Source organism: Aulonocara sp. 'chitande type north' Nkhata Bay, linkage group LG7 (genome assembly GCF_057382095.1).
Source record: "Aulonocara sp. 'chitande type north' Nkhata Bay isolate Kocher_YH1m ecotype deep benthic linkage group LG7, A_spYH_male_GT1.1, whole genome shotgun sequence".
Lineage (NCBI taxonomy): Eukaryota > Metazoa > Chordata > Actinopteri > Cichliformes > Cichlidae > Aulonocara > Aulonocara sp. 'chitande type north' Nkhata Bay.
In genome coordinates this window covers 58467950-58482646 of record NC_141350.1, presented here as the reverse complement: position 1 = coordinate 58482646, position 14697 = coordinate 58467950, and the positions used below count along the sequence as shown (strand labels likewise).

General features: G+C 39.7%; 1 protein-coding gene across 3 annotated transcripts in view; it reads right to left on the bottom strand.

The window, feature by feature from the left end:
- The window catches only part of dennd1a (DENN/MADD domain containing 1A), a 41992-nt gene extending 29403 nt beyond the window's left edge, over positions 1-12589 (bottom strand). For all 3 annotated transcript variants that reach the window (XM_086301633.1, XM_086301634.1, XM_086301635.1), the window contains exons 1-5: positions 12432-12589; positions 8111-8175; positions 4300-4343; positions 4007-4056; positions 2963-3082 (exon numbers count right to left, since the gene is read on the bottom strand). In XM_086301633.1, the coding sequence (XP_086157759.1) occupies positions 2963-3082; positions 4007-4056; positions 4300-4343; positions 8111-8175; positions 12432-12448 (296 nt within the window). In that variant the 5' untranslated portion in view covers positions 12449-12589. The remainder of the gene's footprint in view (positions 1-2962; positions 3083-4006; positions 4057-4299; positions 4344-8110; positions 8176-12431) is intronic.
- Positions 12590-14697: the final 2108 nt, after the last annotated feature.

Here is a 14697-nt window from a genome sequence, read left to right as displayed (position 1 = left end):
CGGAACACTGGACCAGCTCTTTATCCTCTCCAGGATACTTGAGGGTGCATGGGAGTTTGCCCAACCAGTCTACATGTGTTTTGTGGACTTGGAAAAGGCATTCGACCGTGTCCCTCGGGGTGTCCTGTGGGAGGTGTTGCGGGAATATGGGGTGTCTGGCCCATTGCTACGGGCCATTCGATCCCTATACAACCGTTGCAAGAGCTCGGTTCGCATCGCCGGCAATAAGTCGGACTCGTTCCCGGTGGGTGATGGGCTCCGCCAGGGCTGCCCTTTGTCTCCGGTTCTGTTCATAATTTTTATGGACAGGATTTCTAGGCGCAGCCAAGTGGCGGAGGGCTTTCGCTTTGGTGGCCTCAGAATCTCATCTCTGATTTTTGCAGATGATGTGGTTCTGTTGGCTTCATCGGGTGAGGGCCTCCAGCTCGCACTGGAACGGTTCGCAGCCGAGTGTGAAGCAGCGGGAATGAGGATCAGCACCTCCAAATCTGAGGCCATGGTTCTCAGCCGGAAAAGGGTGGAGTGCCCACTCCGGGTCGGGGATGAGTTCCTGCCCCAAGTGGAGGAGTTCAAGTATCTCGGGGTCTTGTTCGCGAGTGATGGGAGAAGGGAGCCGGAGATCGACAGACGGATTGGGGCTGCAGCTGCAGTAATGCGGACGCTGCACCGGTCCGTCGTGGTGAAGAGGGAGCTGAGTGTAAAAGCGAAGCTCTCAATCTACCGGTCGATCTACGTCCCTACCCTCACCTATGGCCACGAGCTGTGGGTAGTGACTGAAAGAACGAGATCGCGGATACAAGCGGCAGAAATGAGCTTCCTCCGAAGGGTGGCTGGCCTCTCCCTTAGAGATAGGGTGAGAAGTTCGGCCATCCGGGAGGGGCTCAGAGTAGAGCAGCTGCTGCTCCACATTGAAAGGAGCCAGCTGAGGTGGTTCGGGCATCTGACAAGGATGCCCCCTGGGCGCCTCCTGGGTGAGGTGTTCCAGGCATGTCCCACCGGGAGGAGGCCCCGGGGCAGACCCAGGACACGCTGGAGAGATTATATCTCTCGGCTGGCCTGGGAACGCCTTGGTATTCCCCCGGATAAGCTGGAGGAGGTGGCTGGGGAGAGGGAGGTCTGGGCCTCTTTGCTTAGGCTGCTGCCCCCGTGACCCGGCCCCGGACAAAGCGGATGAAGATGGATGGATGGATGGATGGATACACGTGAAGACAACACGGATTCAACCATGTGGTAACATTCAAGAGAACATTTGTATCTTTGGCATCAGCTTCAATTTCATTATTACAGTTTCATCATCATACATTTGAATATTAGTTCCAGTAAAATGGTCAAATGGACAGTTCTCTGTAGATCAGGGGTTCATTAACCTCGTACTCAGGCTCAGCAGTTCAAGCTTTCTCTCACACTCAAAAAAAGCTCTTGTTCAGGAGACAGAGCTCAACCACTACTCCCAGCCAACTAATGTGACATTAATTGCCTGGTAGTGGCGATTGGGCCCATGCTAGGTAGGCTCAGATGGACATATCACAACGGATTTAGCATGTACTTACTGTAAGTACATGCTTATGTTTCTTTTCAGTGATTGTTATAACTAGCTAGTATTTGAGTAAAGTGTTATCTGTAACTGGCAACAGCTGTGATTGCCCAGCTTATCATAGACATAGCAAAGTCTTTGATCAAGTTGCAGAAATTAGGTAGCTAAAGCATTCGCTAAAAACAAAACAAAAAAAAACCCACCAACAACAACAACAACACACATTTATAGCAATCACTGCAGGATTTGATATCTGAAACTGAAGGATCTGAAGGATAGGATAATCTGAATTAGTTTTGAACCTACATACCTCTGGCTCATTATACAGCTGGAAAAAAAAGAAGAAGCTGAAAACAAGGTTAATGGCAATATAAAAAACTACTGCAATTCCCTGTACACAGGTTTAGGCACTTCCACACCCTTTAATTTGCAAATGGTTCAAAATACAGCTGCTTTAATTTAACTGATTCAAAGGAAAGACAGTACATTACTCCTGTTTTAGCTCAGCTGCACTGGCTACCTATGAAGGTTTAAATACATGAAAAAAGTTTAGTACTTGTTTTTTAACGTCTTCATAGATTAGTGCCACAATATATTACAGAACTTTTAATTCTGTCTTTTGCCTCCAGGTCACTGAGATCAACATCCTGTTAGTTTTCTGTCAGTGCCTCACCCAAAAACTAAAGGCAACTAGGGCTTTGCAGTTACAGCTGCTAGACTCTGGAATAGTCGGACACCCCATACTGGAAAAAACGAACACTTTTAAATCAGCTATAGACGTACCCATTTTCAGCTGCTTTTAGTCAAGTCTGAGGTCCATTTGACTTGACGTTTCACTCCTGTACTGGCTGCTCTTCCTTGGCTCGCTGTTAAATCTAAACAATATTTTTTTTAGATTTAACAGACAATCCCAACTGGTTGCCCTAAATGGCCCTCTCCGTTTCTGTCAGGGATTTCTTCCTGTTAAAAGGGATTCTTCCTTCTTACTGTCACCAAGTGCTTGCTCATGAGGTGTCATCTGATTTTTTTCATTATGATTATAGGGTCTTTACCTTAGAATATAAAGGTCCCTGATGTGACGGCTGTTGGTTTTTCACTATATAAATTAAACTGATTTGAATTGAATTGAACTTACTAGGATGACTAATTTTTAAAGACTGCAAATAAAGTATAATCACAGAAAATTCAAAAGCTAAAGAAGATGCACGGGCGAGATTCTCAGTCTGATGTCAATTTGTTATCACTAGTGGAGATAACAAAATATGTACAGTATCTTACTGCCAAATTTAACATCTCATCAAAAGTCAGGCTTATTTGTTTTTCTAGACCTTCTTTTATTTGGCAATAAAACAGTTTTATATCAGCTTTTCACAAAAAATCCACAATACAATGAACGCACACCCCACACTCACCTATACACATACTTACCTAAGAATACAGTAGCAAGTGTGTGCACCTGACGAGAGGCGGCAAAAGCCAAACCTCTGTTTGCTCTCAATGTCAGTCAACACAAACGTAAAGTTCTGGCCAACTTGGTTGACAGAAAGACTGTTGGTTGAGAGAGGAGGAGAAGACAAGACTAAGTCCTTTCCATAAGATACAGATACACAAATAAACAGAATATATAGACAAACAGACTTCATATAGAATAAAACGGACATCTGTTAATGGTGCCAAATAAAACTTAATAAAAGCAGAACAATCAATGAATGAATGCTGTTTTATTTGAGCTTAGTTTAGTGGACAGTCTTTAGGCCAGCTCCTGAACTCCCATCAGGTCTGAATAGTTTTAAAAAGATATTGGCGGCAACTGGTGGTATTCCTCAGCCTCCTAGAGATACACCTATGGAATAAAATTTCGAAATCCTACTTCGCCTTGTTCTCAAGTTATCGCATTCACAAGATTTTCAGAAACCTTGACCACTAAGGTTGACATCAAGGTCACTGAGAAACGCATCTAAGATTCTTAGTAGATGAACATATGGTATCAATTTCAAAATCCTAGGTGACTTTCATCTTGATGTTTCGAGTGAGACATTTTGAGACTTTTATGTCCAAGTCAAGATATGACATCCATGTTTTACTGAAAAAGGCAATCAAGCATTGTCACCTATTTAAATCAAACAGGCAAAAATGGACTGTTTTAGCATTTATACTACAGCACCTAACAAAAGCATTGTATTATTTTAATTTCCCCAAACCAACATCTCAAAATGACCCATCTTTAGCTTATAACAACAACATCTAACATTACTTTTTTTCCCCTCTTGTTCTTAGTGTGGCTAAATACTGTATATAATTTTGCTAATAGCCCAAACGAGCCAAAATACTATAGCATTTAATAGTGTCATTAACATAAATAATAGTGTACCAGCACCAAAAACTTCATTGAATACCCACAGCAATGATTTTAATTCAATTCTCTTAGATTTAATCAACCCTATGTAGGTGCAGATGTGTATGTGTGTATACCTGTCCATGCTGAAAGGGAAGCAGAACTTGGACACAGTTTTAAGAGTTTCCTGTGGTACAAAGAAAGGGATTATAAAGTACATTAATCCATGAACAAATTTAGAGGGGCTCAAATGGAACATGTAATGTGAAGCTATCCATAGAGAACAGTGTGCATAGAGGCATTTACATTATTGACACTACATAATAATTAAAAATTACATAAAAATAATGCTTGTCAAAGAGAAAAAGTGAAAGCATGGTATGTACAACTGTAGAAAAGTACAATACATAAAAAAAAGAAAATGTAAGACCTGATCTCTGTAGTCGTCGGGAAACTGCCGACGAACCTCTGGCCCTGTTAGAAGCATACAGACAGAAAATGACTTCACTGAAATCACCAGCTTCCTTTCAACAAGACAACCCTAAAGACTATGACCCAATCCATGAGGCTTAGGGGTTTCCCCACTTTCAGTATATGTATGAGGAGTCGCTGGCAGACACATTCAGTCTTGTACGCACATGATCTCTTAGTTAATTTCTGCACCCTTAACTCACAGTGCTGTGACATTAAACCTTAAGAGGAAAAAAAAAAACTATGAAAAACTTCTTTCATCATCTTTTTTTATGTTTAGACAAAATATGCAAATTAATTATCTGAGAGTTATCACTCACCCCTTTTGTAAAAGAGAAACCTGACTGACTTTGAATTTAAACAGTTATTCTCATAAGAAAAGAAAAAAAAGCAGAAAAAGTACAAATAAAAAATTGAACAAATCCAAGTGACCCAAAAATTTGCAGTTCACATGCATGAACTTGAGTGACATCCCATTCTTAATGGGTTTACTATGATAACAGCTTCAGCTCTTTTGGCAAAGCTTTACACGATTTTTAGGTTAGGTGTTTATAGGAATTTTTGACCAATCTTCCAGAAGGGCATTTGTGAGGTCAAACACTGATGTTGGACAAGAAGGCCTGGCTCACAGTCTGCCCTCTAATTCATCCCAAAGGTGTTCTGTCGAGTTGAGGTCAGGACTCTGTGAAGACCAGTCAAGGTGTTCCATACCAAATTCCCCCCATCCATGTCTTACAGACCTTGCTTTGTGCATTGGTGCACAGTCATGTTGGAAAAGGAATTTTTTATTTTGTTGCTACACCAAAATCATGTCTGCACTCATCAGCAGATTTGATCATCACTGTATGTTCTGCCCAGGAGGTGAGCTTGAGCTTTACTGCAACATGTTGAGTGCTGCACTGTTCCCTCATATGACAAGGGAGAAACAATGTAAGCAAGGGTATAAATCCCCCTTACAAATGACACTTCTAATATAAGCATTCTGCTTAAAACAGTAAATAAAAAACAAATGGATATTGCATCTTGAAGACTGCAGTTTCATCATTTCCTCTGCAAACAGGATAAAATTCTTAGAAATACAGCCAACAACCTCTCCTCGGTATCCAGGAAATTAGTCACTTGCTGCAGATAAAAAAACTTTAGAGACAGAGTTGAGATATATCACCATAACTCAGCTGGTGCCATCATCTTAACCTCTTGAAATGTTCCTACTGACATAACTTTTTTCTTGCTAGCCAAAAATTATGAAATAATCACAAAATAAAATTAAAGTTTACAATAGGGCTGAGCCATATCATACCGTTCACAGTAATACTGGTATAATGTTGGGCAACGATAAGAAAATGAAATATCGTGATAGAATATGGGTAAAACGTGCATGCACAGTGTCTTTGTTTTCATACACACATGGCGGAAGAAGCATGGCAGCGACGGAGAATGAGAAGGGCGAAAGCGGATCGTTGAATGAAACAGATGAACCAGAATTGGTTTGTAAAAATGCTGCAACTTCAGTGTGGAACTGGTTTAGCTTTCGTCCGTCAGATACACAACAAAGCACTATTTTTGGTAGAGCATGCTAGCAGGCCGTCTTTATTACCGTGTTTTTTGGAAAATACAGCACACTTAAAATTAATCCTTTGATTTTTCTGAAAATCGACAGTGCCCCTTATAATCCTGTGCGCCTTATGTATGAATTCTGGTTGTGTTTACTGACCTCTAAATTATTTTATGTGGTACACATCTGTCAAAATCTGTCAAATGTTTCAGTACGACTTTGCTAAGCTACGAACCCGCACCGCTTGATGAATTGTCAGAGCATTACGGCTATCGTAGGCAGGAGCCTCGCGGAGTGATACGTACTGTGCTTCAACATAATATTATCGTATTGTGTGTATAACCTCTTTTTAAGTTTTGTGGATATTATACATGGTTATGCTGAGGATATGTCGGCCAATTTCCACTGGAAAGGCCTTTTGGTTAAACTGTCAGCAAGGAATTTGCATTTGCACTGTTAAATTTTTATATTACTTTAATGCACATAAAAAACAGCTGCTTGTTTAAGTGAAAATACATTGCTGGGGTTTTCTTTGCACTATAAAGTTGTGGAGTTGTAAAGTATTTTGTCTAGTGTCAATTATATTGTCAGTTATATCGTTATCGCAAATTTTCAAATGTATATCGCTATAAATATTTTTGGTCATATCACCCTGCTCTAGTTTACAAAACAGTACACTGGCACAGGACCCTTTATGTACTAATCCGTGACTTGTTGTCAAGATTTCATAATTACTATAACCAACACCCCAAGGTTTGGGCCATTCCACTCTATGTGTGGGCACACTTCATCAACAGATAGGACAGAAGAAAAAAAGAGCAATTTCACATTTCCACATTACCAGAAATCTATTAAAAGTAGTGTAAGGGAAGTGGTAGTGACAGAGATATTGACATGATAAAGCAGTGTAGTTTGTTGTCTGCTGCAAAACGTGTAAAAAGTGTACCAGAGAACTATCCACAGTAATATGCAACAAATGGTGTGGCCCTTCTCTCAACGTTTTGGAATAAGTATGAGATTGCACAAAGAGACAGGAGGCCTAAATAGCTAGCTTTATTCCACCTTCTCTTTTGGGAAAGGGTAGGCTCGACTTTATTTTTCCTGCGGAGGCTGAACATCCTCTGAAAGCTGCTACAGATGTTGTATCAGTCGGTGGTTGCTAATGCAATTCCCTATGCTGTGGTCTGCTGGGAGAGCTCTACCAAGAAGAAGAACAATCACTGGCTGAATAAAATAATCAAGAAGGCAGGCTTGTTTGTTCGACCCTGTGGTGGCAGTGTTAGAACAGAGAATGCTGTGTAGTTTAAAGTCAGTTGTGTACAGAGAAACTGAGGTCGTCTTTGGTTCCCCAGGGGATCAGACTGCATAAAACATTGGAGGGGAAAGTGCATTAGGTTGGGTAAAAAAAAAAAAAGTCCCAAGAAAAATATTCGATTCCAACTGAGTTTTTTTTTCTAGTGTTAGAGAATGGAAGGTAGATAACCAGCAGTGAAAATTGTATTATGAGCAGATGTGGATACTAAGGATGTGTGCAAAGAGTCAACTAGACTACTAACTGTTAATAATGTGACTAGGCAGTACCAGATGTAATACTCATTTAATCTAATTGTTCACATTTTAATTGACGCCCAAACTCGGCAAACTGTTATGTTCTAAGTGTTATACAGCTGTCTTCCACCAGATATACCATAATTCAGTGAATAAAACAAACAACAAAACAATATCAATACAAACAATATCATCCACCAGGACGACTCAAGAAGAATGTGATTACTGGTTTCAAATGCCTTTATTTGGACAACTTTTGGAATTGTCCACTAAATGGTTCTCAAATGTAACAAGATATCTGAGTGTTTCTTAGTCTTAGACTAGTCATCTAGTCAAACTTTATTTCCTTGCTAAGTCAGCTAAGAAATTAGTTGGTTAGAACATTTCTAGTGGATACTATGATGACAAGAACTATAAAGATATGATAAAGATGATAAATCGATTTATTTTCCACGTTAATTAAGTACGTCTGGTTTGGTCAGGGTATTTTTATAACTATAACCAGAGAACATTTTGTGATTAATGCCTTGAAAAATTCTGGTAATTCTAACCTTGAAGGGGTTCTATGTATTGAAACATATTGGATTTTACATTCATTATTACTTGTTTATGTACACCTAGTTCCATGATCAATATGTAAAAGAAAATGTAATTTTTAAGGACTTACCAGAACTGTGGATGCCTGGGTTGGCCACCTCCATATACACCTCAAAGGTAGACTCAGGGTTCTCCCTGCAACAAATAATAAAAAAAAATAGCTTTATGGGCGCCAGTTTAGTTCAGTTAGATGAGCAGGCGACCATATGCAGCATGGCTGAGAGCGGCTGGCCCCAGGTTTGAGTCTGACCCACGGCCCTTTGCCACATGTCTCCCCTCTCTCTTTCCCGTCAGTTCTCACTGCATCCATCTAATAAACCCAAAAACAAAGGCCAAAAAATATATTTGTAAAAAAGCTTTGTTTACTTATGTTGCATACAAAAATGAAAGAAAATATAACACAAGAAACATATAACCAAGAATTAGACATCCATCAAAAAGATGAAGGAAGAAAACTGGTAAAGGACACTGCAAAGTGGCCTACACGAAAATTGAAAGAGCAGCAGGAATTTCTGGTAAGTACTGTAGTATTAATGTTTCTCATGGTGTCTGTGCACATATGTCGAGATCTGTCCACCATATTGGGTGTGATACCACAGGGAGAAATATTCCCAGACTGACTGGCAGTGGTTCCTGGAGGTTACTGGCTTTGGGAGAAAATGGTTGCAAAGAAGGTGCTCCACCAAAGACAGCCTAATGATTGCTTTGGTTAAGTGACTGCTGAGCTACAGCCAGGAGGTAGAGCAGGTCTCGCAGCATATAGGGAGTGCAGAATTATTAGGCAAGTTGTATTTTTGAGGAATAATTTTATTATTGAACAACAACCATGTTCTCAATGAACCCAAAAAACTCATTAATATCAAAGCTGAATGTTTTTGGAAGTCGTTTTTAGTTTGTTTTTAGTTTTAGCTATTTTAGGGGGATATCTGTGTGTGCAGGTGACTATTACTGTGCATAATTATTAGGCAACTTAACAAAAAACAAATATATACCCATTTCAATTATTTATTTTTACCAGTGAAACCAATATAACATCTCCACATTCACAAATATACATTTCTGACATTCAAAAACAAAACAAAAACAAATCGGCGACCAATATAGCCACCTTTCTTTGCAAGGACACTCAAAAGCCTGCCATCCATGGATTCTGTCAGTGTTTTGATCTGTTCACCATCAACATTGCGTGCAGCAGCAACCACAGCCTCCCAGACACTGTTCAGAGAGGTGTACTGTTTTCCCTCCTTGTAAATCTCACATTTGATGATGGACCACAGGTTCTCAATGGGGATCAGATCAGGTGAACAAGGTGGCCATGTCATTAGTTTTTCTTCTTTTATACCCTTTCTTGCCAGCCACGCTGTGGAGTACTTGGACGCGTGTGATGGAGCATTGTCCTGCATGAAAATCATGTTTTTCTTGAAGGATGCAGACTTCTTCCTGTACCACTGCTTGAAGAAGGTGTCTTCCAGAAACTGGCAGTAGGACTGGGAGTTGAGCTTGACTCCATCCTCAACCCGAAAAGGCCCCACAAGCTCATCTTTGATGATACCAGCCCAAACCAGTACTCCACCTCCACCTTGCTGGCGTCTGAGTCGGACTGGAGCTCTCTGCCCTTTACCAATCCAGCCACGGGCCCATCCATCTGGCCCATCAAGACTCACTCTCATTTCATCAGTCCATAAAACCTTAGAAACACCAGTCTTGAGATATTTCTTGGCCCAGTCTTGACGTTTCAGCTTGTGTGTCTTGTTCAGTGGTGGTCGTCTTTCAGCCTTTCTTACCTTGGCCATGTCTCTGAGTATTGCACACCTTGTGCTTTTGGGCATTCCAGTGATGTTGCAGCTCTGAAATATGGCCAAACTGGTGGCAAGTGGCATCTTGGCAGCTGCACGCTTGACTTTTCTCAGTTCATGGGCAGTTATTTGGCGCCTTGGTTTTTGCAATTTTGAGACTGCTGCATCCCTCTGCAAGATATCTCACTATTTTTGACTTTTCTGAGCCTGTCAAGTCCTTCTTTTGACTCATTTTGCCAAAGGAAAGGAAGTTGCTTAATAATTATGCACACCTGATATAGGGTGTTGATGTCATTAGACCACACCCCTTCTCATTACAGAGATGCACATCACCTAATATGCTTAATTGGTAGTAGGCTTTCGAGCCTATACAGCTTGGAGTAAGACAACATGCATGAAGAGGATGATGTGGACAAAATACTCATTTGCCTAATAATTCTGCACTCCCTGTATATACCTTTTTACAAGAAACTCACCTAGAAGACAGTGAATATCTTAGGCTAAAAACCTAGTTGGGTGGGTCAAGTATGTTTTTCTTCTTTCACAGCAAGTAGTAGCATAGGTGTAGCTGTATTAATACATAAATGGTAAAGGTTGGTAAAGTGAGCTAGAGATAAATATGTGACAGGTTTTGATTTTTCAGGGAGTCTTACATGGTGAGGAAATTACCATTATGAACATTTACTGTTCACTAAATTATTCTTCAGAGTTCATACTCAAAACATTTCCAAAATTTGTAGAACTATCCTCAACAAAGGTCTTGATAGGAAGAGATTTCAATCGTTTATTTAATCCTTTAGTCGACAAACATCCGCTGTGAAACAGACTGTGGGCAGGCACAGGGGTTTGGCGCATTTGAGAATTATGTCTAAGATCTACAGTTCCTCATCATCCATATCGCCAGACAACAAGGCAAAGCAGTGGAAATCTTTCTGTCAGATGACATCATTTATCCAATGAAAGAGTTGAAATTAGTTGTAGCCCATGCACTATGTCTTGGGTTTTTTTTGTCTTTTTATTTTACACATCGCCCCAAAGTTCAGGGATTGCAAGGGGTGGGTTTAAAAAATTGATTTTCCTATTCAAATCAGTTTTAGTTTGAATAATGCAATATCGATTCATTAAATCCTGAATTGATTTTTAAATATATTTATTTAGCCAGAAACACCAGAATCTCAGCTTAAAGCTCACAAAACTATTTCAAAAAACCACCAAAGAGTTATAACACCAAATGATTAAAGAGCAGGTAAACACATTCCACAGAAAGATGTAAATGCAAAGCACAACCCGGCGGCACGAACACAGACAACTCATCGGGTGCTAAAAGTCGACATCTCACAGATTCTGAAGCTGCAGGTTTGTCACCCTCCGACCAAAATTCACTGAAAAAGCAGCAAATGAAGATCAAACTACGCTTCGCATTTGAAAAATATTTGTCATAAATTCCCACAGGGTACTTCCAGTTTACCACCAAAAATTTGTGTTTCTGCATTATTCACTTGCTTACTAGGCACCAGTCTACCGTTGTGTGTGGTGCTGTCAACTTTTTTTTTTTTTTTTTTTAAATGAACTCCGACCAGAAAGCCTAATTTCTGCTGTTCAATACCAAATAAGTGTAAACTTTTACAAAATATGCCAAATTGCAAAACGCTGAGCTATGTCTTTAATAAAACCTCTGTAACTTAGCTCTGCTTCACTTCAGCAGCATCAGGTAATGTTTATCTGTTGATTCATGGATTTCTTCTGTTTTTGACATTCTGCAGAATATTTTTAAGCTGGTTATCTGCTATAAAAAGCCAGGCCAGGAAAATCTCCTTTATGTTTTTCTGTGTTTTATCCTCAGCTACTTTGACACAAAGGCATCTGTTATGATGCTTACACCTCTGATACAGTCTCACAACTGTCAGCTTTGGTTTTATACATAGACATAAAAAATTTTAAGTATATGGATATATACTGATAAATTATCATAATTATAATATGTCTGACTGTCTGAGTTAAATTGAATCGAATTGAAATCTTGAAATTGAATTAGTTATAGTAATGAGTGATGATATCCAGCCCAAACTGTAAGGATTGTTCTTAAAAAGCAGGCAAAGTAGGGCCTCCACATAACCCTACTAACATGGTGTCTCAACACAGTGCGGGACTTTTCTTACTAAATCTGTCCTTATAGTGATATAAATCTCATAAATACACCATATCTGTATACCAAAGCCAATCTATAGATCAGTTGTCCTTTTCTATCATGCCACGAGAGTAGCCTGCAGTCATCGTCTCTGCTGCACTTCTCAGTCCTGAAAAGTAGCATCCGGTTTTGGGGGAAAAAAACATCTAATGCAGTTACCATGCTTAAAGTGGCTACATATCCACTCACTGTCAGTCACCGCTAACCGCGCGGAAAGCTTTGAGTTACTAGTACACCTCAGTGTCATTAAAAATATATAAATAAAAGGTTCTTATTTTTTTGTTTTGTTTTCCAGGTCCCTTCAGTGTTTTTAGCCAGGGCCTCATACTCTACGATATCTTCTCCATGACTCTGTGGAACACTGCTAACACAACAGTTTTAACTAACGCACCGAGAAATATACTTACTTGATTCGAGACCCCATCCTCTATTTGGTCTCCCCGCCGTGGCTGGCAGCAGACGCGTCACTCCGTATTTTTCTCAAGCTAACCTGCCCGTCACACACAACAGTACACCGCCATGGTGAATCGCCATGCGTAAGTCACGCTCCACTTTGTGCCGCTCCTGGGATTTGTAGTCTTCTAAATAGAAGACGTGAATGTCAATAACATACAGCTACCTAGTATTAGAAACTACAGCTTCCACAATACGTACAAGACGATTGGGTCGCGTGGTGCTGTAGCCGATAAAGTTTCTGTTACTCAGCATTTACTGTAACGGTAGCTCCAGTGCAGTTTATTACATCATTTTGAGGTTTTATAGCTAATAATTAAAAACAGTTTTGGAGATAATTTATAGTTTAATATAAAGTAGTAATATTTTCTACCAATATTAATTTTGAAATAATCTAAAATATAAATTATATTATTTATGTCACAAACATTTTGTTTTTAAATGTAATGTAATGTAAAAGGAAAATAAATGAAAATGACAGCTACGTGGATTAACAAGAGGAAAAATTGGGGCGGATGCTCCAAAAAACAGCAGATTTGTGTGTCCTGTGTTTTTTCCTACAGTGAAGCTGTTTTTTCCAAAACACTAGAGCAAAATAGAAAAATGATAAAACAAAAATTCCCACAAAGTTTACATCTTTGTTCTACTATTCTCTAAACTGTTCAAAAATATTTAAATGAACCTTCTGAAAACACATCAGACCTCAATAGGAAAAAAAAATTACACTGGATGTCTATGCTGATGTGGACTGGATAATCTGTTAGGATGCCACATTGTTTGATGGAAATGAAAATTATCAACCTACACAGGGCTAAATTCAAAGACAGTCCAAAAATCAAAGAGGAAAAAACTGATGCAACAGACTAATCTGTTTTTGCTGAAATTTCATTGCTGCAATTCAAAGTGGTATTCAGCAGTTTATATAGCCTCTACATGCTTGTATGCATGACTGACAACATTGGGGCATCCTCCTACTATGATAACAGACAGTATCATGGGGGATGTCCTCCCAGATCTGGACCAGGCCATCACTGCCCCACAAACTGAACCAAAATATAATGTCCAAGAGGCTTTCTATTAGAAATAGCTCAGGCGAGTTTGGGGGCAGGAGGAACCTAGTGCACAAGCTTTGGCTGTGACAATGGCTCCAAGGATTTCATCCCAATGTTGAATGGCAGTCAGGGTGCCGTAGCCTAACCTGTAGAGGTCTGTGCGTCCCTCCATGGATATGCCTCACCAGACTATCACTGACACACCACCAAACACCAAAACTTTTACAGGCAGCATGACATTCTCCACAGCTTCTCCAGACCCTTTCACTTCTGTCACATGTGCTCTTGGTGAATCTGCTCTCATCTGTGAAAAGCAAAGGGTGCCAGTGGTTGGCCTGCCAATTCTGATATTCTATGGCAAGTGGGCTCCATGGAGCTGGACAATAAGCACAGAGCCTACTAGATGGCATCGGGCACTCGTGCGTATACACACACACACACACACACACACACACACATATATATATATATATATACTTTAAATATATATTTATTTTCTCAGTTTACAGCACTTTTGTTATAAATGTTGGTCAGGTTGTTTTAGTTTAATTATGTTTTGGGTGTGGTTCACACTGCAGAGACAAAAAAGGTGAAGCTTGAACTAGTCTGGCTCTGTCCCTATTCTTAGTTCTGTATCAGCCTGCAAGCCTGGACCATAAGATTTGCAACAACACCTCCTTGAATTCTTTTGTTAAAACCCTGTAATTAAAGGCTGCACTTCAATCGCATATTGACGTTTGATTGATGCTGAATCCACTGTGGTGGTGTACAGAGGCAAAAAATATATAAAATCCCAACAAACAAACAAAAAACAACACTGACCCAAATAACCATGGCAAAATACTATTGCCAAAGCATCAAAAAATACATATACAAATAATTAACACAACATAGCTTAAAACAGCACAAGGATAAACGTATATTAATTCAGTTTAATTAAATATGCTTGATAAATAAACAATTGTAAAATGTATGCACCTGTGTGTGTTCAGGTCTCTCATTGTTCTTTGTTCTTTTTTTTTTTACATTTTGATACAAAAGTTTGCTTTAGTAATTTTGTATTACAGATCCGAACAGATTAAATTATGTTCTTCCTTGCTTTGTTGTTTTGTAGTTGTTTCCCCCCGAATGATTAACGTTTAATAGAAATTTCATCTCCGTTTCAACC